The sequence below is a fragment of the Euprymna scolopes genome, chromosome 17 (assembly GCF_053919585.1).
Source record: "Euprymna scolopes isolate OS-2025 chromosome 17, ASM5391958v1, whole genome shotgun sequence".
NCBI lineage: Eukaryota > Metazoa > Mollusca > Cephalopoda > Sepiida > Sepiolidae > Euprymna > Euprymna scolopes.
This window is the reverse complement of record NC_136498.1, coordinates 16,528,249-16,554,017: the sequence shown is the minus strand read 5'-3', so window position 1 is coordinate 16,554,017 and position 25,769 is coordinate 16,528,249. Positions and strand designations below refer to the sequence as shown.

Here is a 25,769-nt window from a genome sequence, read left to right as displayed (position 1 = left end):
CCTGACTCTTCACGAGGGCAAAGTTAGACATAAAGTCGGTTTTTAAAATGGAGAAAACAAAGCTCCTCCAAAAGGGGAGCGGCACTATAAATTGTAAAAAAATAAATGCCTTGATTATGAAAATTTCCTCTTTGAAAAAAAAAAAAAAAAAAAAATGAAACAAATTTTACAAAGTAGGCACAAGGCCATTTAAAGTGTGGGAAAGATCGGTATCAGTGGTCACTGGTCATCCTCTGTCTATTCTACTCTTAATTAAGCGCATTTTTTACCCATTCGGCGATGTATTGTTTCTTTTATAATTTCACTTCAGCACTTATCACAACAATATATTTATTCTATAAAAAATTTACCTAAAATATAAATTATATTTAGATATCAAATCTTTTATTCACGTTAAAATATAAAAATACAAAAAATTAAGGCACAAGGCCAATTCCAAAAAGGGGGGTAGTGTTGGTGAATCAATCTCGTCTTTTTAGAACTTAAACGAAAAAAAAAAATTTTTTTCTCTTAGTTAACGTCTTCTTTTACCATATGGAAAAATTACTTAAAATAAAATCTAAAAAATTAATTCTAAACTCAATTTTTAGTGACAGTACAGGAAGTTCAAACATGAGCATGCGCAACGAATCATAATCACTTCCGTTCAGTGTTAGTGGCCATTTTTATTACCGGCTGCACGTTGTCCCCATTTTTATTGTAAAAATGGCGGCCGCAGCAATTACTGAGTGTAAACTTGATACTAAAGTTATCCAAATAACAAATGTTGCACCTGGAGCTTTAAAGGAACAAATGAAGACCCTATTTTCTTTCCTGGGAAGAATAGATGAAGTCAGGATGTACCCGTCCGAGTAAGTTTTACTTTTACTACTACAAACCACAATTGTTTTTGTTTCATTTTTTTTTTTTTTTTTTGGTCTCTACTGTGAAAATTATATTAATTTAATAACAAAATGTAGAGACTGAATCTTCATCAGATTTCTTTGTGGTCGAAAATAAAGAATGTTTTCATACTCATAAAATGTCTCTGTATCTAATGCCTTCGTCCCGAAAATCCTATTCGACCCAATCAATAAAAGCTTTGTTTGAACAACGAGGGACATTCGGTATTTATAGAGATCAGTTCCCATATTAGCTAAAATCAGGGTTCGCACGAAAAATCAGTAGTGCTTCCTTCTTTCGAAATTGGGCAATATTTTTTGCAGATTTCCGGAGTTCTTCTTTTTGTGAGGAGGTTGTGGCTCTCGTAAGAACATCGACTGGATTACATTCAAACGACCGGCTTTGTAGGAAGAAGTTTAAATAACAGTTTGTAATCAGTTGTGACGTCAGGCGATCGCAAAAAATTAAAGTTAAATTTGTGAATTAACCACCACCCAATACGAAAAAAGAAGGTAGTTCTTTTTTGTTGTTGTTTACGCGATTACGTATTTTTCAGTGTGTTTACACGTAATCGCCTGAAAAGAAGAAAAAAAGTAGGATCTCATTTTAGCACTTCTTCGGAATAAGAACGAAAATCGAAAGCCACAAAATCAAATTTCCATTAAAAATCAATGTTATCTACTAGATGACGAAAAAAATAGTGGAACATAGTTTTGAAATCCGGTTTACTTAGTTTTTTTTGTAAGTTTCCGACTACTTTTTGATTGTATTTGAAAGTTAATTTCCAAAAAAGAAAAAAAAAAAAAAAAATTGCACACATGAAAAAAATGGGCACTTCACGGGGAACGTGGAACCCTGCGTAAACAGTTTTTAATTTAATGGCTGCTCCCTGTGATTTTCTTTCACTTTCTTCGTATATATATCTCAAACGCTTTTTTTGGGGGGAGGGGGGGGGGTAAATATGAAGAATTAGTCCACCCTCGAAAATTCCTTTAAAATTACCACGAGGTTTTCGGGGTCGCTGAAAACGAAAATAACGTTTGAAATTACAGTAAACGAGTAGTTTCCAAGATATGGAGAAATGTTAGTTCTAAAAAAAGTGGGGGAATCACTTTTCTATAATAATTTAACGTAAAATGATCACCCATTTTGTAGTCACGATTTTTTGGAGTAAGGGGGGGGCTTTCTTTTCACCCTCGGAAAATCCTTTAAAATTACCACTAACGTTTAAAATTCCAGGAAACAAGTAGTTTCCAAGATATGAAGAAATATGCACCCACTTAATGGTCACTTTTTTTTTTAAAGGGGTGGAGGAGTGGAGGACTCGAAAAAAAAAAATGGTCACTTTTTTTTTGGTATTATTATACAAACACCGTGACAGCGAATTAGTAAAATCTTTTACGTAGTATTCTGTTACGTTTCGGTGTGCTGAACACGAATCTGAAAACTGGGTTAGGGTACATTTTTTTCTACTAATTCGCTGTCACGGTATTTGTATAAATTTACCTTTTTTTTTTTTTTAGTCCTCTGGAGGACCGAAAAACAAAGCGGCAGTCCTACTCCTCCACTGGAGGAGTGGAGGAGTAGGACTGCCGCTTTGTTTTTCGGTTTTTTGGGGGGAGGGGATATTCAATTATAGAACTTGTATAGTTTTTTAACAGGTGCTTATGCAGTTTAATTAACCGTTTTAACATAAGTAACGTGCCGACATTAACCGAGCACAAGAACTGTTTAATTTACAAAAATTCTGTTTATATTTGGTGGGAGGCGTTGGAAGGGATGGCGGGGGGTGTTTTGGCGGCCTCCCACCAAATGTAAACAGGTAATTTAAAAGATTTCCCGAGGGTAGAAAGAAAGTTCCCCCCCCCCCAAAAAAAAACTCGAGGCCACGAAGTGGGTGCTCATTTTACGTTAAATTATTATAGAAAAGTGATCCCTCACTTTTTAAACTAACGTTTTTTCATATCTTGGAAACTACTAGTTTACCGTTATTTTCGTTTTCAACAAACCCGAAAACCTTTTTGAGTGGTAATTTTAAAGGAATTTTCGAGGGTGGAGTAATTTTTCATATTTACCAAAAAATAAAATGGTACTAGAGCAGTAGAGCAGAGCACAACAGCACTAGCACTACTACTGCACTAGATGTATCAGAAATTTGGAGGAATTTTTGACACCCCTAACATAAAACTGCGAATAAAATATAAAAAAAAAACCTCGTAATTTCTCTTTTTAAAGTGGGTTTATTTTCTGTATGGATTATACTTCCAAAATAAACTATTAAAGTTGTTTAAAAAAATAATATTTCTATTTTTTATTTTTTAAAAAAAGTGTTTACAAAATGCCGGCGTGCCTTTATTCAGCCTTTTTTTTTTTTTTTTTTTTTTTTTTTACGTAATGTAATCAAATTGAATTTTACGAGTTAAATATTTTTCAATTTTTAAACTTTAAAAATCTATCAATTTTTCTATTGGTTCAATTTTTACGATATTTTTAGGGTCAATGTGAAATTTTATGCTCTTCCCAATAAACCAAATATAATATTTTAGATAAACGGTTTTTATTTTTTTACCCCCCCCCCTTTTATTTTAATAATTAATTTATGTACCAAAGTTTTATATATCACAAATTGAAGATAAAATATCAATAAAGAAAATATTCTAATTTAAAACAATAAAAAAACAATAGTTTTTTGGAAATTTACCTGTAAAGTCCAAAGGGTAAAACCTATATTTTTTTTTAAAATCACATTTTTTTTTTTTTTTTTTTTTTTTTTAATGAAAGCTCATGTTATGCTTATATCGGCAAGTAAATACCGGACGCTGACAGCATTTCATTCAATGTTTTTTTTTTTGTTTTGTTTTTTTAGATATTAAAAAAAAAATTCAGTCGCTAAAGAAGTATTAAAATATATCAATCAAAAACTTGTGTATTTCATTAAGAGAATTAAAAAAAAAAAGAAAAAAAAAACAATCAGTGAACTGGATTTTTGTTTTAGGGGGGGGGGGAAACTTATAAATGAATGTGCGTTTCTTTTTAACTACGGAGGACGAAAAATACTAATTTTGCTTAACACACGCAATAAAAAAGAGACATTATTTATTTCCCTTTGACGAATCCATATTTGATAAATTTCATATTAGCAGGAAGAGCTTTTAAGCTTGGCGCAAAACACGTTATGAAAATGTGATTTTCTACGACCCTCGCTTTAAAAAATCCTTTTATTTAAAAAATACATGGAATTTAAAATATAAATATGGATAAATTCTTAACAATGAAGAATGGAACTACCCATGTAATAGTAATTTTTTTTTTTTTTTTTTTTTAGTGATTATTTGGCATTTATATATACATATATTTATAAGCAAGTTAAAATATATTGATTTTCTTTATTATTTTTTAAAGAAAACCGCTTTAAAAAAATAAATATTGCATAATTTGCTATTAAACCTGTTACTTTTTTAAAAATTTGGTCTTAGCTCCTTTAATTGAAAAAAAAATTAGGGTTTGAATTACATTTTTCAAATAGTTATAAGCTTCAAAAAATAGTAAGTTGAATTATTAACGTTCTGATCATCATTTTTAATGGCCACTTTCTGATACACCTACTAGTGCACTTATTGATCCGTGCTGAAATAATGTTATTTAAAAGGCCGTTCTTAACATGGGGAGGGTGTTTTGTAACTATTCTATACTTTAACCTTACAACTGAATAAAAAAAACAAAAAAAAACTTTAATTAAACTTAGAAATACGATTTAAAAAATAGCGCAGATCAGTAAGTGCACTAGCACCAACAAAATAAATATACGCTAGTTAAAAAAAAAAAGTGTATGAGATATACATACAAAGAAAGTGAAAGAAAATCTCATGGAGCAGTAGGTATCCCCAAAACAATGTGAAAAACGGAGCGCATGTTCCCGTGACGTCAGACTTGTGTTAACTATACAAACTATGGAAAAGCAGAAGCGACTTAATGATTTTTTTTAAACCTTTGTTTATCTTATTCAAACTGCAATTAATAATTAATCTTTGTTATAATTTTGTTAGGTTTTAATATTTACACAGATTAATGATTAATAATATTATAAACATTTGTATATTAAATATGAAATACGGTTTTACTGAATGTTCTTTTGGTTACCTACGGGCTTCCATATTTTGTTCGGTAAAAAGAGACAGGGGGGGGGTCAAAATGCTTAATATTTGTGCAATAATATTTTCAAATTGGTTTTAATCTGGCGATAAAATAGCTTACAAGAGCATGTTTATGGAAAAACTTAATATTTAAAAAAAAATTAAAACACAATTAATTAAAAATCTATGTTGTTACGGAACATTTTGAAATAATGGAATTTTAATCGTTTTAATCTTTTAAAAATTAATTAATGTTTATGAAGTTTCTTTTTCTTGGCAATTAAACTGATTATAGTATATATTAATTCGAAAAAATGCAATTTAAAAAAAACATAAAATTTATATCATTTTTTTAATTGCAACTTCAAGGTAAATTTCTTTGTTCAATACATGTATTTAAACTTTTTAAAAATAAATATTTTTTACTTATTTGAACACTTATGTTTCATAATAAATAGAAATTTCGATAGATTTAAATATATTTTGTTCGAATTTCGAAAAAATATGGGATGGAGGGGGGCACTCACTAAAAAAATATTTCCCCTCGTATATTTTATGAAAACTGCATTTTATATGTAATTTCATTCTAAAATGGGTAAGTATCTAAAATTTCATGAAAATCTGACCATTAGTTGATTTTTGCTAGATATATTAAACACGGGTATGTTTTCACATTTGGAATGTCTACTACATGGGAACGTTATTTTAAAGCGCCAATTATGTAAACACGATTTTTGTCTCGCAATTTCATTATTTTCGTTTGATGAAAAAAATTTTTTTTAATTATTACTGGTTTATTTTGCCCTTCTTTTAAATGGTACAAAAGTTATACTGATAATATTGATTTATAATAAAGTTACATCGTGTTACATATAGGGTGGGGTAATTCTGTGGTGAATTTTGGCAGTCCCTAGGGAGCAGCCATTAAATTAAAACCCATTTACACAGGGTCCACGTTCCCCATGAACTAGCAACAAATGTTTTCACAGTAACATCCGGAATCTGACTTTGGAAATTAAATAAATTAATTGTAAAAATCCTTTGGTCAATATTAATTTTATTAGTCGACAAGATGGCATCCGAAGACGGAAAAAGTGGAAGGGAACGCAAATTTTAGCGAAACGAAATACTGTACAGCCTCGCATAGGCACGGCCAAAAATTTTAAAAATAAACAAGTAGTTGTTTTAAAATCAATTAAAATCCATCATTCTTGAGCAACTTTTTTTCCAGAAAGATAAAAGCCTGAATTTTATATGAAAAGCAGAATAGCATAAAAATTTTTTCAACTATTTTTAATAAAATTTAAAATTTTCCAAAACCACACCATCCACCACCATTTTTTTTTGTCTCGATTGCTAAAACATTAAAATATTTTTTAAAAAGATATTTGAACCAAATTTTTTTTTTTTTTTTTTTTCGTCTAAATAAGATTTAGGATGATTTGTTATAAGAATATGCAAAAATATTATAAGTACCTGAATTTCAAATAATTCCAACTTTTATATCACTCTATAGATTTGCGTAGCGAAATAAATAAAAAAAAATATTTTAAAAAGTTAATGATACTTCAAAATTTAGTACAGAGTCCTGGAGGTGACTAAAACTAAATTTAGCCGTGAAGGGAAGGGTTTAATTCTTTCATAAGTGAGATATATATATATACACACACACTTCTATAAATTCGTTTTTCTTTTGTGTGTATTGATATTCATATTAAAAACCCTCTTTTCTATTTATTTGAAAAGAAAATACAATTTTGTTATATATGGGTTGTGGAATTGCATTCACTAGCAAAAGATCTAGCTAATTTGCATATTCTTCTAAACATTCATTTTAATTAATTCCCTATTAGTTGCTTCGGTTTTCTAATGGGATAATCATCTTTAGTTAACTATTACGTGTAATTATATTCATGCAGATATTCTACATGATTTATACTTGCATAATATTTGCGTAAAAAGTTTATAGTAAACACAAAATTGTTTCCATATATATTTATGTATGCGTATATATTTTTGTTTAACAAATTTTGCCTACCAAACTCCTAGTAGAGTTTTTGGTCTACAGACATGAAACTTCATATATAAGGTATTTTAATCCATGCAAAACTTTATATTTGGGTTTTAGCCCGGAAAAATCGGTGCAAAAGTGTGAAATTAAAAAAAAAAAATGAAATTTGCCAGGTGAAGGTCGAACGCTGGCATTACAAATGCATAAGGTAGTATCTATTGGTTCATATTTTAATTGGAATTCATTATTGAGATGAGTATTATATTAATTTATTTTATTGTGAACTATTATTCTCATCTTTATTGGTTGTTTCACAACATTTAGGGCCAACTATTCCTCTGGTCTTTGTCAGGTCAGGAACTTCAATCTCCTAACTAACATGGTTGAGCCAACAGATGAAGGCTAAAAAGCAAGTGGCTTGAATTAGTACCCTCTTTCCTTCTCGGCTTGATATGCTTTCTTTGTCTCTCCCAAAATCAAGTTGGATTCACATGAATGTGTTAATTCATGTATTTTTCTACCAAAGATCATTTCAAACCCAAAAAGTGACACCTTGGTGTTAAAGTGGTAAACCTATGAGATGGGCCTTCTCTTTGGTCAAACACCCTCATAAAAAATACAAAACCACAAACATCACACATCAACCAGTGGTAACCTTTTAATACTTCAGAGGAAGCAATAAGAACTGTCTCTTAGAATGAATCCAACAAGTCTTGTCAGTGATGTTTATGACACTGACTTCAGGATTGAAGAAATATCAATATTCCAACTTAGCATACAGCTGGCAGCAATTTCGAAATGATTCATTCACTTGCCAAGCATCACTTAATAGCCAATTCTTGGATGGGATGTGTGAAACCTGTAATTTACCATGTACACTGGTTCATTATTCTCAGGTAATTGATGGTTGGGAATGTAGTTGTAATGAAGATGGATTGTGAAGCAAAATTTCCTTGTGGACAATTCTCTTTCTAATTTATATGTGGAGTTATGATTTTCCACAACGGATAATTTCAAGATACTAGTGTGAGCAGAGAAGAATCATGGATTGGTGTAATTTTTTTTCAGAGAAACATTTGCTCAATTCCTACAGTGAAACCCTATTGAATTGGGGTCATTTCAGAGGATAGACATACCAAAGAAGTAGAATGTTATATGTATTTGTTTTTCAGTTGATGAATCAGTTGGGTCTGGTGTTAAGGTTGCAAAATATTCCTAAATCGTGACCCCCAGGTCTGTCAGGAGTTGAGTAACATGACAAGTGGTCGGTCAAAGCTACAAGTCCTCGTCAGGTGACTTAATAAAGTTTGTCTCCATTGAAGGAGTCCAAAACATTAGCATGTTTAGTGTCACGACCATGTAAATTTGTCTATGTTAATAAAAATATATCTTGGTCTTTTTTATTGAGCACTCTTTATAACCTTGTTAAATTAAATTCAAGAGTTTTCTCTCCTAAATACTTTTAACTTGGTGTGTGTATATATATATATATATATATATATTTTTTTTTTTTTTTTATGTAAAATTGTATTAAGCTCTTATATTGAAAAGGTTTTTCTTTGTAATTGAGCACTTTGTTAGAATTCTTTCCCCCAAAATAGTAAATAAATATATATATACACAGACACACAGGGCTCCTTCAGTCTTTGACAGACTATGGATACCTGCGTAGGGGTGCCCGCACGCGAAATTGTGGCAGGAGGTGCACAATCTCCAACCACACCTCTCCTGTGTGTGTGTGTGTATATATATATATATATATATATATATACACACACATCAATTGAAAAACAAATATATATAACATTTTCTTTTTTTGGTGTGTATAATGTTCAGCATTTGCTTGTTTTCTGTGTGCTTGTGGGTGTATTTACATGAACCAACAACTGAAATCAAGACATTCCTCAGCCATGTTCAGCACCTAACATCTTAGAAAGAGACCAGTTTGCAATTGTTGACCAGAAAGCTAGAGAATGGCCCACCCCTTTCTGTTGCTATGGGAACTCTCCTCTTTGAAATTCTCCCTTCTGGCTCAAAAGCACGATGTTTGAGGATGTTCAACTACCTGAGAACAGGAATAGGGTGATCAAGATATGGGGCTACAAAATTTACACAGCAATCTGTGAATGTGGAGAGGAGGATCATACGATGAAGCACTGACTTATCTGCCTTCTACTACGCGGACAGTGCAGCTTGAAAGATCTTGCATAGTTCCATGATGATACAAAGGAGTGTGTAAAGTAGTGGGGAGGTTTCATATAACTATATGCTTCGATAATACATATTGTATGACATATGTGCAAATACTTAGTGATTAAAAAAAAAATAATCACTTATTTCATTTCTTGTGTTCATTCTGTTTCAACTGGTTTGTTTATTAATTTTTCTTAAACACATTGAATTATATGCACGCATTTGGCATGACAATAATGCAAGATTTTACCGTCTCAAATGTGCATTTCTTATTACAGTTCTAAATTTGAAGTTAAAAATATATAAATTATTAAAAGCTTTTTTATAAATCTGTACTCAAAACTGATTTGCTATTCCTTATATAATTATTATAATGGTGCGACCAGATCAGGTCTGAAGATACTGGCTTCCTTACCTAAACTGCATCAAACTTTGATGTTATTGTTTTTTTTGTTTTTTTCCTTTGTAATCATGTTCTGTAAAATCAAAAATGACAATTTTCCTCTACAACACCTTGAATAAATATTTGAATGTATAAATAATTTAAAACTTACAAGCTTTTTGCAAAATTACTGAATTCGACATTAAATAACCCGAAAAGGATCGATATGTTTTAAAGCAACCAAATTTATTATTATATAATTTTTCATTTTAATTACCAATTTCAACGTTTTCTTTCAGGGATTCCGAATCTCAGGTGTCTGCGCGTGTCTGCTATGTCCGATTCGAAGATACTAGTAGTGTTGGTGTTGCTCTGCATCTTACTAACACTGTCTTCATCGACCGAGCACTTATTGTTGTGCCAGTCATGGATGGTAAGTTTCTTATTTGATTTTTATCCCACCCCCCCACCTTCCCATCCGTCAGCTCTGATTAAATATTTTGAATGCATTTTTAAATTAAAGCATTGTTAACACCGTAAGTGAAAAGTTGAATTTAAAAAATGTCCTTTTGGATTCAGTTTTAAAAAAAAACGCAACAACTATGACATGTAAACTGCTTCAAATTTTTTTTTTTTTTTTTACTGCTGTAAGATGTGAGGAGTTTGTTGAAAAAAAATCTGACTTCAGAGTTGATTCGTGCAAAAATTGCCAACTTCTCTTCCACAATGTTTAGAAAATATAATCGGGTGGTTGTCCAGGATGTCCTCATATTTAAAAAAAAAAAAAAAAAAAATTTTGTCTGGTGTACATACGCATCACAAAACAAAAATATTATCTTCCAAAAGTTATGTAAATTGATCAAGTTTAACACCATAAGAGATTTCTTGGCCTTCGGGCCAAGATCAAAGTGTAGTATCTTTTCTGATGCTACACTTCAAATTTTTGTTCTCGTTTAGTGAAGGAGAAATCCTTCATTTCATAACAGAAAATTTTTATTTTTGTTCCTTCCCTTATTAAAAACCGACTTTGGTGTCTAACTCTGCTCTAGTGGGGAGGCAAGTAGCTAGGAACATAAATCTTGCAAGTTTGAATTATTGTTGAGTTATCTCCCTTTGTTTCTGGAAATCGTTGCTTTTCCATTACTCATAAAATTAGAATTTTTTTTTTTTGTTATGGAAATCGCTCTAGACAAGGCATAAAGCCATTTGATGTAAGAAGCTAAAAATAACTACTACAAGGTAAAAAATTTGCCAATGATAAATGTTAGCTGGAATAGATTCTGACCTCAAAAACAGCAGTTCTTCTCTCTTTGTCAGAAACATTGCTCATGGAATGTGAGAACTAAAGGACAAAATAAGGGCTAAGGAAAAGTTACATGGCTGCCGAAAGTAAACTAACAATCCACTTTCTAATCTCCTTAAATTTAATTTTTTTATCATTTCAATTTGTTTTATATATAATAATGGTACATAGGTATGACATAATTATGTTCACACACCGGTTCTTGTTAGCTTACCAAAGTTAAGCAATGTTGATCTCAATCAGTACTAAAATGGGTGACCATTTGGGAATTCCAGGTGCTGTATCTACTCTCTGCTTATCTCAGCATTTTTTCCAATCATCTAACACTTCTACTTGCCACCAGGGTTGCAGAGTCTAATGATAAAAGTTTGACTCCAACTCGGACTCCTAGAATTCCTAGGATGCCGACATTGATATCTTCAACTCCCGACTCCGACTTCTTGACCTCTATGTCTATTCTGCAGATCTATATACCAGCCTCCCACAACTTATTCAGCAAACATTTTATAAATACTTTTCATGTATATCATTTTTTACGTTTAACATTCACTTGTATGATAAATATACTCGCATATACACTCAACCAGCTTTATAGAATAAGTTAAGATAACAAAGGGATAAAAAAAGAACTTTACAATTAAATTTTATTATGCTATCAGTTCTAAGGGAAAGTTTAGGGAAAGAGAAACCTTTTTAGGCCATGGCATTTTGAAGCCAAATGCTTCTCATCAGAAGAGAGGAGTAAACACACAGTACAGAGAAGGAATTTTTCAAAAGATAATGTTGTCTTTATGGAAAGAAGATCAAAAGAAAAGACAGGAAAAAGCTATAAAGGGCTATAGTAACATGGGTTGCTTCTTATTGATTTAGACCTGTTTTTTTGATAAGATTGTAATTCTGGGTCGATCTTGGATTAATCCAATTACCAAATTCCATTTGATTCAGAAACGGGATAAGTTTCGGATTACAATCCATTTGTTATCTAATGTAATCCATAGTGATGTCACTCAAAGACAGAATTTTCATTGATTCTGTATGACGTCACAACCAAAACGAAAACAGCTGCCCAGACAGGATTTGCAGGGATCTGATAGACCAAAATATCTTGAAGTAGAAGCATTGCAGTACAATACAAAATATATCTCCAAAAATAAAAGCAAAACCATACAAAAACTGCTAAATTGTGCAACTGGTAAAACCAAACAGAAAAAACATGTAAAAATAATAAATTTATTGGACTGGAGTTGGATAAAAAAAAAAAATTCCAACTCCTCTTAGAAATCCGACTCTGACTCTGCAACTCTGCTTGTCACTGGACTCAAATAGTGCCAATTTAGGAGAGGTGTGCTTGGGGATTGCACAACCCTTGTCTTACAATTACACGTGCAGTTACTCTTACAGGGAAATATTTGTCTTTCAAGACTGAACAGAGACGTGGATAGTACGTGGTGGAATAAATGAATGCTAGAATAAACAGATTAATCATTCGCTGATCCTATAAATTTGCTACATTTTAAAAAAATAAAAAAAAACTTATTAAGTATAGTATTTTTCTAAATATGGTCTTTATCGTCTATTTAGTTTGTAATTGTAAGCTTAACAAAACAAAGTATTAGTGCCTGACATAAATAGCAATAATTCAACGATTTTTTTTATTTAAAAAAAATCCATTAAACATTAGTTCTCCAAATTTTATTTTCTCTAAACCACATGCAAATAGTGTGATAAAGAAGAAATGATTGTTGAAAAACTAAAATTAAGAGTAATATTTTATTTGCATGTATGATGTTTGTTTACATTCTGGACTATGTTCGGGCAGCTTTTAACAGGGTTAAGAAGTGGAACAGCTTTGTATCTTACTCTTATTCATGTTTTCAGCATCCCAAATTATATTTCTAGCTCCTTAAAATATAATTTAGGATATTGGAATCTTACACAAACTGGTTATTCGATTTGCAACTTAAATATTACAAAGATAAATGGAATAGAAATGGATAAATAAACTCTTTATTAACATTAAAACATTATTTTAAAAAGTAGTTTAGTAACAATTTTGTTCAATTACTGACGTTGCTGCATTTCTTGACATCAAAGTAAAACATCTAGTACTCGTACAAAATAAGCTTCATACTGTTATCAGAATTTTCCAGCGGTTTACGTTAAATATCGAAAAGTGCCGAAACGCTGAGCCAACGAAATCGCAGCAGCTATCATCATTTAAGAAAACATTTGCCATCATTTTTTTTTGATTAAAATAACTAAATATTTATCTTGATTTGAATAAAAAAAATCATTAAAAACTCAACAAATTTTTGTTTGCTCTCAAAAGGAAAATATTTACGAAACTTGCAATGAGAATTTTTTTTTCTTTCTTAATTTGAATGTTTTTTTTTTTTTTTGTTTTTTTTTTGTTTTGTAAAAATTATCCATTAATTCATTGTATTTTCATCATAGCAACAAAAAGAATATTTTCAATTAATTTTTCATTGCATTATTTTTGTAATAACAGAAATAATTTTCATTGAAAAAAATTGGCCAACGTTTATGCAACAAAAAAATCACAAAACTTTCATTCAGCACTTTCCAGCAAACCATTCTAAAAATTCTGACGATACTTTTATTCTGTATAAGTATCAAACATTTCTTTCATTTATAGCTTAAAAATTTATATTAAAAAGTTGAAAATTCAAATAAAAATATTTATATGGGATTGGCAGTTGGGAACAGGAGTTTCTTGGAGTTCTTCAATTTTCACTGGTACACGGGCCCTGCTAGTTGAAGGTTATATTTAGGTTTCCAATTGAAACTCCAATTAATAATTGTCACTTGTAAGCCCTACCTCATGATACTGTTGCACCAGTTGTCGTGTTCTTTATATTGTACATTTTTTCTGCTTAGTTAGAATTGTAAACTGAATGATTTTCGTCATCTTTTTTAGGGAAAATTCCTGATGAGACGACCGCTCTACAGCTGGCACCATCTGCCATAGCAGGGATGATTCCCGGACAGCCAACCTGGCCAAGTAATGTAGTCAGTCAGGTAATCAACAAATGATATTTGTTTATTCTATGTTTTTGCCATATCTCTTGGAGAATATTCATTTAATTTTTTTTAAGCTTTTGTATTTTAAGTTTTATCCTGTGAAGATGAATGCTATTTGGATGGCATTTTAAAATCATCAATAATAGAACTATAGTATCAATTCCATAAAAAATAACCAAGAGAAATGTTATAGTAGTAATACACACGGACGAAAAAACGCTTTGGATAATCACAGATTTCAAGGTAGTTCTACTAAAATAGCCATATTTTTTAAACCAAAGCACTTCAAGTCTTCAAATTACTACTGTTTTGTTCGGAAATGAATATACTTTCAAATGAATTAATAAATATGAATGTACATTTTATATTTTAAGAGTTTTAAGCAAATAAAGTGATAAAAATGTGAACGTCATAAAATGGCGTTTTCGGTAAGGTTTTGTAATGACCCCCCCTGTTTTCTAAAGGTCCGTACCGTGATTGTATGAAGAATTTCGTCATGAAATTTGGGAACCAATCAGTAGAGGTGTTAATCTTAATACTGTCAAGTGTCCGAAATATTTTTGACCATTTCTTTTTTTGTTGTGTTAAAAATAAGACTTTAATATGACTAGTATTGAACATTTTGAAAAAAAAATTCTTCGGACACCCAGTAGTAAGTAAATCAATCTTTTTACTATCTTTATCAATTAAAAGTATTATTTTATGTTGAGTAGGACCGCGGTAATTGATAATTTAAAAGGACCTACCCGAAAAAAAAATTGTTTTTATTTCTCGAATTTGGTCAAATGAAGTACTAGCAGCAGCAGCAGCTCCAGCCTGTAGAATCAGCCATAGCACAGCACAGTGTATAAACAACACGCGTTCTTTAATTTTTATTCAAGAACGAATTAAGAAAAACATGAAAATATGAATATAAATGTTCTTATATGTTTAATTAGAGCTATTTTGTTATCAGAATAACATTAGTTTAGAACTATTCGGTTTTCAGAATGTATAATAACAATCCCAACCAATTCGGCATTATGAATCTGTAGCAAGCACTCAGAATCTTTGGGAAAATCGCCATTGCAAATTTGACACCCCTAAGACAAAACTGCGAATAAAATATAAAAAAATCGTAATTTCTGTTTTTAAAGTGGGGTTTTTATTTTATTTATGGAATATACTTCCAAAATAAACTATTAAAGTTGTTTCAAACATAATAAAAATATTATTTCTTATTTGTTAAAAAAACGTGTTGACAAAATATCCGCTCGCGGTGATTGAATACGCGGACATTCATTGAATCTGTTGCAATTTCTCACATTTCTCGTCAAATTTAAAAACATGGTTAAAAAAACAAAATAAACTTTTGTAGATTGCATGCACTTTTATTCTTTAAATTAGTTTTGAACAGCGAATTAAAACAATGTTTTACTGCGAACAGCCACAAATGTTTTTTTTCAAAATCAAAATAAGTATCAAAATCTCGTTTATACATAGATTCGAAAAAGTTGTCAAAAAACAAATATATAACAAATAAATGTTATCAAAGGCAAGATAAGTTACTTTTCTACCTAACTGGATAATTTTCTAGTGTTTTTATTTAATGTAACATGTTTATTCAGCTCGAAAAACGTACAGTGTTTACCGATGTATTGGAAAATTAAAAATGGTGCCCGGCCCGACTCTTTGACACGGTAAGTTTGAGAAAAGGAGTTAAAAATAAAAAAAAAACTATACAAAATACTGTTAAAAACTCACCGAATATATGTCTGTCACGGTAACATATATTGAGCGAGTTTCTAGCAGTATTTTGTCTACTTTTTTATTTTTAACTCTTTTCCACAAACTTACCGTTTCAAGAGTCGGGCGGGCGCCATTTTAAATTTTCCAAAACATCGGTAAACACTGTTTTCAAGCTGAATAAACATGTTACATTAAATAAAAACACTAAAAAATTATCCAGTTATGTAGAAAAGTAACTTGCTTTTGATAATATTTATTTGTCATATATTTGTTTTTTGACAACTTTTTCGAATCTATGTGTATAGTAATACAAACCCTCAAAATCTATATCAATATTCTTGAAATTTTAAAAGAAAACACATCAAACTACAATTAGGAAGCTTTTTATTTCGTTATTTTTTTTTTCTACTTATTAAGCGAAAGATATTTTTACAACCTGCTCCAGCGTAGTATAAACGGCCTATGGAATTAACACCTTCAACCTCGAAAATAGAAATCAACAAATTTTTGAACGCTCTCTTTGAAAAAAAGCTCTCTTAACTTCACCTCTAATACAAATTATGTGTGGCAAGTCTCCTCCTAAAATACTCTTTAACCCTAACAATAACACTAAGTTCGAGTGGCAAGCCCCCCCCCCCCCAACAAATTTATGGAATTTTCTTTGAAATTTCACAACGCAGTTTCTTATTAAATTAAAACTAAATATAACATTTTCTGACTTATTTACCTGTCGAATACACACACACACACACACACACACACACACACACACACACACACATATATATATATCTATATCTTTCTGTAAAATATTTATTTGAAATGGAAACGGCATTTTGCAGTTAGGACAACAAAACAAAAATGAAGTAACGGTTCGTATTCCTAAAACACTCTTTAACCCTAACAATAACACTAAGTTCGAGTGGCAAGCCCCCCCCCCCCCAAATAAAATACCTTTGTAAGCCACATACAAGCATCTAAAACAAACAAACAAAAAATAGATCCTTCCTTAAAGAAAAATACACATGAAAATAAATTGGTTAACTGTCCTAAAATGCTAGAATGGCCAGGAAATGGTGAATTATTTTACATTAAATTTTTGTGAAACTAACCGCTCCCCCCTCTAATATTGTTTTTGTTAGCTTTGTCTCTGTCAAGTTTTCAGTATGTTCACATAATTTTCCTTAGCCCCTACAATTAATTCAAAGTCCGAATGGCAACCCTTCCCATATTCTCATTGCATAGAAACCCTCTTAAAACTACACATAATCATCTTATAAAAAAAAAAAAAAAAAAAAAGTTAACTGCCCTAAAATGCTAGAATGACCTATATTAGGAAATTATTTTACATTCAATTCTAAAATAATTTGTTTATCTTTCATTAAAGTTTTTCATGGCATTTTATACATAATTTCCTAAAAAGGTAGAATCACATTTTGGAGGGGTGGTCAGAAGGAGTTGAGTGGGGTTAAACAGAAGGTGTTAATCTACAATAATACCAAAGAAATATTGTAATATATTCATTTTTAAATGGTCTTATGTTTAGATTTAAGTTTTTTGTACATAAAGCACATTACAACTCAACTATGAGTTCTCCAACTTCTTTTCTGTTTATGGATACATGGCATTTTTAAGGAATTGCTGCATATTTATGCACATTTACTGCAGATTATTTGGAAACCATAAACTTTGGGAGATTTTCAGTTGCATATTCTGATTCCTTGTACAAAAATACACTTATATGGTAAATTTCATTTCTTAGTCTTGTGTTTTAACAAAGATATGACATTTTTACTGAAAAAGTAGTGTAAAAAATGTGACGAAACGCATATGGTCTTAAAGAGGGAAAAATATCCAAACGTGTGAGGCACAAAAATAGCCATAACTTCCTTAATTTTAATCAGATTTAAAAAATTTAAAAAGATTCTTTCTTATCTCATCAAGCTCTTTCTATGCATACCAATATTGAAATATTTCAAGCTATTTCAATTTTTTCATGTGTATTGCTAGTTATAGTTTTCTAACAAATCAGTCAAACATTAAAAAAAACTAACAAGTATAAATTTTTTTATTTAATTAATTTTTTTTTTTTTAAGCACTTTGATAATGGATCTTCTATTACCTGAAATTAATTTAAAAAATTGATTGTCCAGAATTCCTGCTATATTGAAAAAAAAAAAATGCAGAAAACTCTTATGTATATACCTGTGATAGAACAAAAAGATCATATTCCAAAAACCATGTAAATTGATCAAATAGTTTTATTTTTATAAAGAAAATCATTTTTAAACGATTGTTAGCGATTAATGGGAAATCATAGATATTACAAGGCTGATCTCACAAGTTTGAATTATTGTGGAGTTATCTGCCTTTCAAGATTGCAACGTGGAAACATCTCTTTTGCTTACTCATAAAATTTGATTTTCTTCATTAAAAATGAAACTACTTGATCAGTTTATGTGAATTTTGGAATGTGACATTTTCGTTCTATCACGGGTATGCACATCATACAGATTTTCCATTATTTTGTTTTTTAATATAGGGAAATTCTGGACAAGAACTAAAAGATTTTTAATGAAAATATTTGCACCTTAAATGTTTATTTTAAATTTTGGTTCTTTATGAAATCCGACAGTTGAAAAATTGAGTTTTCATTAAAAAATAACTTTTTATGTCAATTTCGACTAAAAACAATGTTATCTACTTAATTGTTATATTGTAATTAGTTAAATAGTCCTGCATTATTACATAATACATGTACTTTGACATCCACCATTGTAACAAGACATACTGAGTTACTTTTCCTGACTTTTTCTATCTTACCGTTTTTCGTAATTTTTGGATATATTACTAAATTTGACATGACACTTAAGTAGATACGATTGGTTTTACTTAAAATTCAATATTTTGATTTTCGAATTTCACTATTATAACAAAGAAGCATCCAAATTTCTTATAGATATTTCAAGACCTTTTGCCAAATTTTGTTTGTTACTATTTGAAGAAAATGAAATCTTTTCTCTGATACAATGTCGATAGTTGTGTTTGAACGCTTTCCAGAAGATGCAAATCTGTCCGTTCCCTTTTACAGTTGTTCCTTTGAAGATAAAATGTTCATTCTGTTACACATCTTTTTTTCTCTCTCCTTAGATGACTGGTCAAGGAAGTGGCTTGGTCATCACAACATACGACCCCCGTCTCACTGCTCTTGGCCTCGCTCAGTATCCACCTTTACCGGGTTCAACAGATCCAGGAAAAATTGAAGAGATTAGACGAACCGTTTATGTGTGTAATATTGACAAATCTGTAAGTTTGTTTCTTTGATATTTTAACCTTGAAAATCACACCGATTATTTTTGTAAAGTTGTGATGTAGTAAACAGCTGAGAAATGAAACAAATTACAATAACTTTCACCAAACACATTAAAATTTTAATTTGAAAATTTAGAAAATCTAATGCTACATTATTTTTTTATTAAATGATTAAAATCATTTTTGAGATATTGTTGCTTTCCTCACTCTCTAACTGTGCCTGGATCTAAACATAAAGACCATAAACAAAGCTTTCGTAGAATTGCCTGCCTATAGAAGTCTGTTTCACTGGCCTGCTTTCCAGATGGTGTTTACAGCCAAATGAGTGTTTCTCGTGAATGTTTGGCGAGTGGGGGGGGGGGATAATATTAGAGCTCAGACGAGCACTTGTCTTCACTTGGGACTAATATTATATAAGCACCACATGTTTTATTGAATAACCTGTTAGAATTGAGAAATTCCTTGTTAATATTAAAAAAACAGAAGTTCTGCTAATGTTAAAATGATAAACCAGGATAAACTTTAGGAAATAATCCATGAATACCTTGAAGTTATTGATATTTTAAGATTTTAAAACATTTAAAAAATGTATTTTCTTTTTAATTCAACTTTTTATGTTACTAACATTTCAGCACGGCGTTGCCCGGGTGTTTGGAGGTGTATGTTGAGCAAAAAAAAAAAAAAAAAAAAAAAGTGGTAATAGGAAGGCAGGCTCGAACCCGTACTGCGAAGGAGGAAAAGAATGGGAGGAAAAATGTGACGTCTTTGCTGTTACGACCATTGCCAAACTGGAAGTGACATAGGTTTTAATTAAGACTAGACAATCGAAAAGAGGGGATGACTTTTGAAAATATCGGCGAAAAAAGCGACCCCCCCCCCCCTCCCTGTAGAAAAGTGCCCCGTTGAAGGTGAAGATATTAATGGTTTTAGCCAATTTTTCGATATTTGTCGTTTAAAAGGTTGAACTTAAAAACTATACTGATCTTGTAAAAATCCGTCGCCTCTGTCAAAAGTTTTAGGCATACATACATACATTTACATATTGGAAACTCAAATTTTCAACCCAAACCGATTAAAAATCTTGCCCTATCTCTGAATACGCTTTATGTAAAATTTCAAATGTTTAGACCAGAAATTGTCTGAGTAATTTGGTAGAGACCGAAGCAGTCAAATATTTTAAAACTTTGACCTCTATTATGACCCCTTAACATTTATTGTTATGGGCTCAAATAAAGTTATTAAGTTAGATCCATGTCCAAGGAACCTATATCTAAAATTTCAATTGTTTAGACTGAAAATTGTCGGAGGAGTTTGGTAGAGTTCTCAAAGGTCAAATTGTTGAACTTTGACCCCTTAACAGCCAAATTTCTGCCCGAAAACGGATTACAAAGATTTTCCCAAATCTCAGTACCCTCTATATCAAATTTTGAGTCTGTAGACTGAAAATTGACAGTCATTGCATAGGGAAATGTACACAGACACTTTCATTTTTATAGATATATAGATTATATTAGTTTATTGTCCAACAATTGCAATTGTTTTTGTAGTCATCAACTTCTATTTATATTCTAAATATTTGAAATTTATTTTCTAGATTATCCAACATTATGTGATGCATTAAGCTTTTTGTTTTGTTGATGTTTGTGCAGATAATATTGCTAAACCAGTGATTGTTTAGTCCACAGCAAAGAAGTCATTTATCTCTCTCCCATGGTAGAAAGATGTAAAATGAAGGTTGGAAAGGAGATTTGAAAAATCAGCACCCTAGACAAAAAGCACTCTGGGCAGCTTCGTCTGCGTTCCCTGTTAGGGGCACCTTGGACAATTAGTAATAGACTAACCCTTTCTCAAAGGGAGAAGGCAAAGTCTGGGAGAGTACGCAGTGAGATATTCCTCAGGAAACAAGCTATCTCAAGAATTGCTTAGACTCTGTTTGCTTTGGCATTGAGGAAAAAACTCTCAGCTGAAACATTACAAAAATATATGAAGGTTCACAATTATTACCCATACTTAGCTGCTTGTTCTTGTATGTTTATGTGTGATCCTTCCAGACTGAGGAATGTTGTCCTAAAATCAAGGCTCCTTATTTATACTTTTAAAAGGACTAAGTAAACATGAAACTGATGGAAAATGGAGGAGGTTTATTCGACTTGATCCCTGTTCAAAATCATTGATCAGTGGCGGGGGGCACAGATTGCTAAGTAATATTATACACGCAAATAATATCGTCAACAAAAAATGCAAGTTAATACATAACATTAATTTCAATGTTAACTTTATGATTTAATTTCTTATATTTTTTCTCTTTTAGGTAAGTGTAGATCAGTTAATGGCATTCTTCAGTCAAGTTGGTGAAGTGAAATACATTCGAATGGCTGGTGAGGATAACCTTCCTACTAAATCAGCATTTGTTGAATTTACTGATCAACGTTCTGTTGCCACTGTACTCGTCTACAACAACACAATGTTTGGTGGACGTCCTATTAAGTAAGTACATAAAGTTTATCAACAATGTATTAGACATTTCATTCACATGAAATTATTCGTTTATAAATGATTTTTACATTTTCTAGCTTTGCTAGCAACATTCAATAGGGATTATATATTCTGTATATTATATACAAGTTAGAAAAGCATTTCATCCAAGGCATGAAAATTGTTAAACAAAATCTTTTTACTATAGGCTTTAAAAATAAAGGTACAAGATTCAATTTGAAATTTATTTATCTTCAAAATACGCTTTTATAAATTTTACAAAGATATAAAAATTTAATTTAAATTGAATCAAAAAATTACTTTGGATTTATTTTATGTAATGTACATTCTGTTGCACTTAAAAAAAAAAAAAAATCATTGAAAATTTTATATCTATATCATTAATTGCTAGATGAAAAATAATGTTTTTAAATTGCAACAAAATGTACATTGCATAAAATAAATCCAAGGTAACTTTTTGATTCAATTTAAATTAAATTTTTATACCTTACTTTGTAAAATTTATAAAAAGTGCACTTTGAAGATAAATAAATTTCAAATTGAATCTTGTACCTTTATTTTTAAAGCCTATAGTAAAAACATTTTGTTTAACAATTTTCATGCCTTGGATGAAATGCTTTTCTAACTTGTATCTTATCTTTTAAAGATTATATTTTAAGACTCTTCTTCTCTCTATTTCAGTTTGTATCCCTCCTCATACCACAACTAATTTTTGAAATCCCCTCTTTGTATTATTACAGGTCTGAATATTCTCTCTGTTTCAGTTTGTATTTCTCCTCACACCACAACTCAAATTTTGCAACCTCCTCTTTGTAATATAGGTCTGAATAATGAGAAAATCTGAATTTTTTTTTTAACAAAAACTTTAAAATAACTTTTTTAGATTAAATTTTTTAAAACTCCTTTCAGAATAGAAAATCTTTAAATTTTAATAAGGAACATATTTCATATAGGTTTCATTAACAAATATTCAGTACATAACGATAAAAATAGAGATGAAAATTTCAAAAGGAATGTATAACTGGTTACGGTCAATAGTAGTCCTCGCCAGCGAAAGTCTTTGTTATTCTATTATTATTTAAAACATTTTGTGTCCTGCTCTTTCGCGTGAGGACTAATATTCTGTTCTATATATTATAGCTGTTTGTTCACATAATATTTTTGAAAATAGTCAGGTTTTATGACAGTTTATGGGATTTGGTATATTGGCCACAAAAATGACTGATCAGAATTAAAAAATAAAACTTTTCTTTAATTTTGAATTTTTTAAAATTTCAGTTTCTTTCAATACTATTATCGTATTGAGATGAGATTTGATTATTTGGATTATTCAAACGACTGTTTTCATCTTGAGTGTTATTCTCATAATGTTTTGGCTGATGTAACCTTCGACCTCCAGGTGTACTTTGTTGAACTCTGGCAATCTGCATGGAATTTCAAACAAAACCCTTTATTTAATCCACACGGGTAGAATGTTTTTGTTCCATCAGCTATGACTGACTAGAAATCAAAGTAATTCACAATTATTTTCTTGATATCAATACACTAAGTATTGAATCTTGAACCTCCAAAAGAGTGTTATTTAGAACTGAAGTTTTACTTAGTACTTTATCTGTTGTTGTGTTAAAAAAAAATGGCAATATTATGTTATGAGCATAGTGAAAAATAACATGGTGCTCCTCATTAAATCTTGAGCAATCAACTTCTAGGTCTTCTTGTTACTGTTATTTAAATGACATAATTTTTTAATTTAATCTGTTTAAGAACCTGAATTGTTTCATAAATGAACTCTCCAATATAAAAAAAAAATATGATACTTGTCCAGAATTTCACCTATATTAAAAAACAAAAATAAAAATACTTTGGTGCAAGTACCTATGTTGAAATGAAAATATATTCCAAAAATCATATAAATTGATCAAGTAATTTTATTTTTAAATAAGAAAATAAAATTTTATGAGGATCTGAAAAGTGACTGTATCACCTGCCATTTTGAAAAATATCTCAAGAAACAAAGGTAGATAACTCAACAATACTTGATACAATTAATCACTTAAAAATGGTTTTCTTTATAAAAAAATAAAACTACTTGACCAATTTATGATTTTTGCAAAATATTTTAGTTTTGTCACAAGTATGTACATCATACAGATTTTTCTTTGTTTTTTTAAAATGGAGAAATTCTGGACTAGAATCAAAAATATTAATAAACATTTCTTCAAAATCTGCAAATTTTCTTGCACAAAAAAAAGGGTACTCTTGCATAATTTGACTCGAATTCTCGTGAATTCCCGTCAAGCATGGATCGGGCGATACCGGAAATCATCAGTGTCAGCCAAGCATCGTAACAGACGCAGACTAATGAAAAAAAAATAAAACAAACTGAAAAAATACAAATGCAAATAATAAAAAATAACAAAAAAAAAAAAAAAATACCTTGAAAAATGAAAATGTTTATTTCATTTTAGTATTTATTTATTTTATTCTTTATTTATTTTTTTCAAAATATTTATCAACAGAAAGTTTAGGTTTTTTTGTTTTTTCTCCAAGAAAAGATTTTTTAACCATATAATTGTTAGCTGTAAGTACAAGTTTTTTTTGTTTTCTTTTTTGTAACTGTATTTTTTTTTCTTGTTTTTTTTAATTATTTTCAAGAAGTGTTGTTCAGTCAAGTTCTTTTGGTGGCACTGTCCATTTGTACATTTCCAGGGGAAACCATCCTTTACACACAATCTTTTTTAAGTAAACATTTGTGTTTACACTTGTTGCACCTCATTTTTGGGGACAGCAAAACAAAAACGGTCCCCTTGTGACGACGACCGGTTCCACGCATGCGTCAGATGACGTCATGACCTGATTTACTTTAAATAGTTGAAGAACTGACTAAATTTCATGTACGTTGCGTTAGCTCAGTTGATTAGCGCGTTGGTTCGTTATCTAAACGTTTTGGGTTCGAATCATGGTGTGAGATGTCTTTTTTTTTTTTCTTTCGATTTTTTTTTAAATTTAAATATTGAACCAGCGTTATTTAAGCCATTTTTCACGTAACGTTCGTTTTGTTTTTTTTGTTTTTTTTTTTTTACTTCGCTTACCCACCCCTGACCACACACCCAAAAACACCCGGGTACCCACCGATTTTTTAAATTTTAATATCGAAACTTATTTAAGCCATTTTTCACGTGTTCGTTTTTCTGTTTTCTTTTTTGTTTTTTCGATTTTTACATTTAACATCGTTTGTTTGCCTTACGTTAGTTTTTTTTTTTTTTTTTTTTTCCGATGTTTTGATTGCCCCCCTCCCCACTTAAGTTTTAACGTTCGTTTTTATGTTTTCTTTTTTACTTCGCTTATAACAAACAAACCTGGTCATTGACCTCATTTGCTGAATAGCTATTGCTTACGTCGTCGTCGTAATGCTCGACGACTTCCGTGCGGGCACCTGTCAATTTGGTTCTTACTTAAATAAATTCAAACATCTTTCAGTAACTCATTCTGGCTGGCCGAACGGTTCATGTTTTTTTCAAACTTCGCCTTTATATCACGTCTAAATGATAATATCTCCGAGTTAACGAGGGTCGCCTGTCTATTTAATTTGCTCGACTTTGAAAAGATAAATATTCAACATTTTTCGCTCGCCACATTTGGATTAGGCTTTTTCATATAATAAAAGCGGAACTAAATAAGGCTGTTGTGTTCCGGTCGAGATTGCCAGAAACGTCCGAAAGCAATCAGCTTTGATCAATGTGGAATTTTTCCTTATATCAGACAATTGCTATTCAATTTGGACAATCCCCTTTTTATGGGGAGCTGCCCCCCCCCCCAACATCTTGGGGAAACAAAAAAAAATTAAAGAAAGTGTTCCTGTAGTAAATAAAATACTACCCCACAGTCAGTCACTAAAACGGGCACCTGCCAATTCTAAATAATTAAATAAATTCAAACATGTTTCCGTTAGTGTTTCGTGGTGGCTCAGTGGTTAACGTCGCACTTTTTTTCTTTTTTTTTTTTTTTTTTCACACTTTAATTTCCAACTTCGACTCAAGGGTTCGGGTTCGATCCTTCATACTTGCCTACCAAAATTTTTTTTTTTTTTTTTTTTTTTTTTTAAACCCCTTTTAACTTTTGATTTTCCCAAAACCACACACACCTCCAAACACCCGGGCAATGCCGCTAGTAATAAATGATAAGTAACTAACAAAGTCACCTCCCTTAATATCACATTAAAAATTACTAAAAACATAACAGAAAAAAAAATTAAATAAAATAAGTCGAGTTAGCGTTTCAACATTT

General features: G+C 30.7%; 1 protein-coding gene across 4 annotated transcripts in view; it reads left to right on the top strand.

The window, feature by feature from the left end:
- Positions 1-627: 627 nt before the first annotated feature.
- Positions 628-25,769, top strand: part of LOC145296694 (uncharacterized) — an 80,602-nt gene continuing 55,460 nt past the window's right edge. For all 4 annotated transcript variants that reach the window (XM_080142665.1, XM_080142663.1, XM_080142664.1 and 1 more), the window contains exons 1-5: positions 628-851; positions 9,901-10,034; positions 13,843-13,943; positions 18,825-18,980; positions 21,298-21,473. In XM_080142665.1, coding sequence (XP_079998791.1) covers positions 706-851; positions 9,901-10,034; positions 13,843-13,943; positions 18,825-18,980; positions 21,298-21,473 — 713 coding nt within the window. In that variant the 5' untranslated portion in view covers positions 628-705. The remainder of the gene's footprint in view (positions 852-9,900; positions 10,035-13,842; positions 13,944-18,824; positions 18,981-21,297; positions 21,474-25,769) is intronic.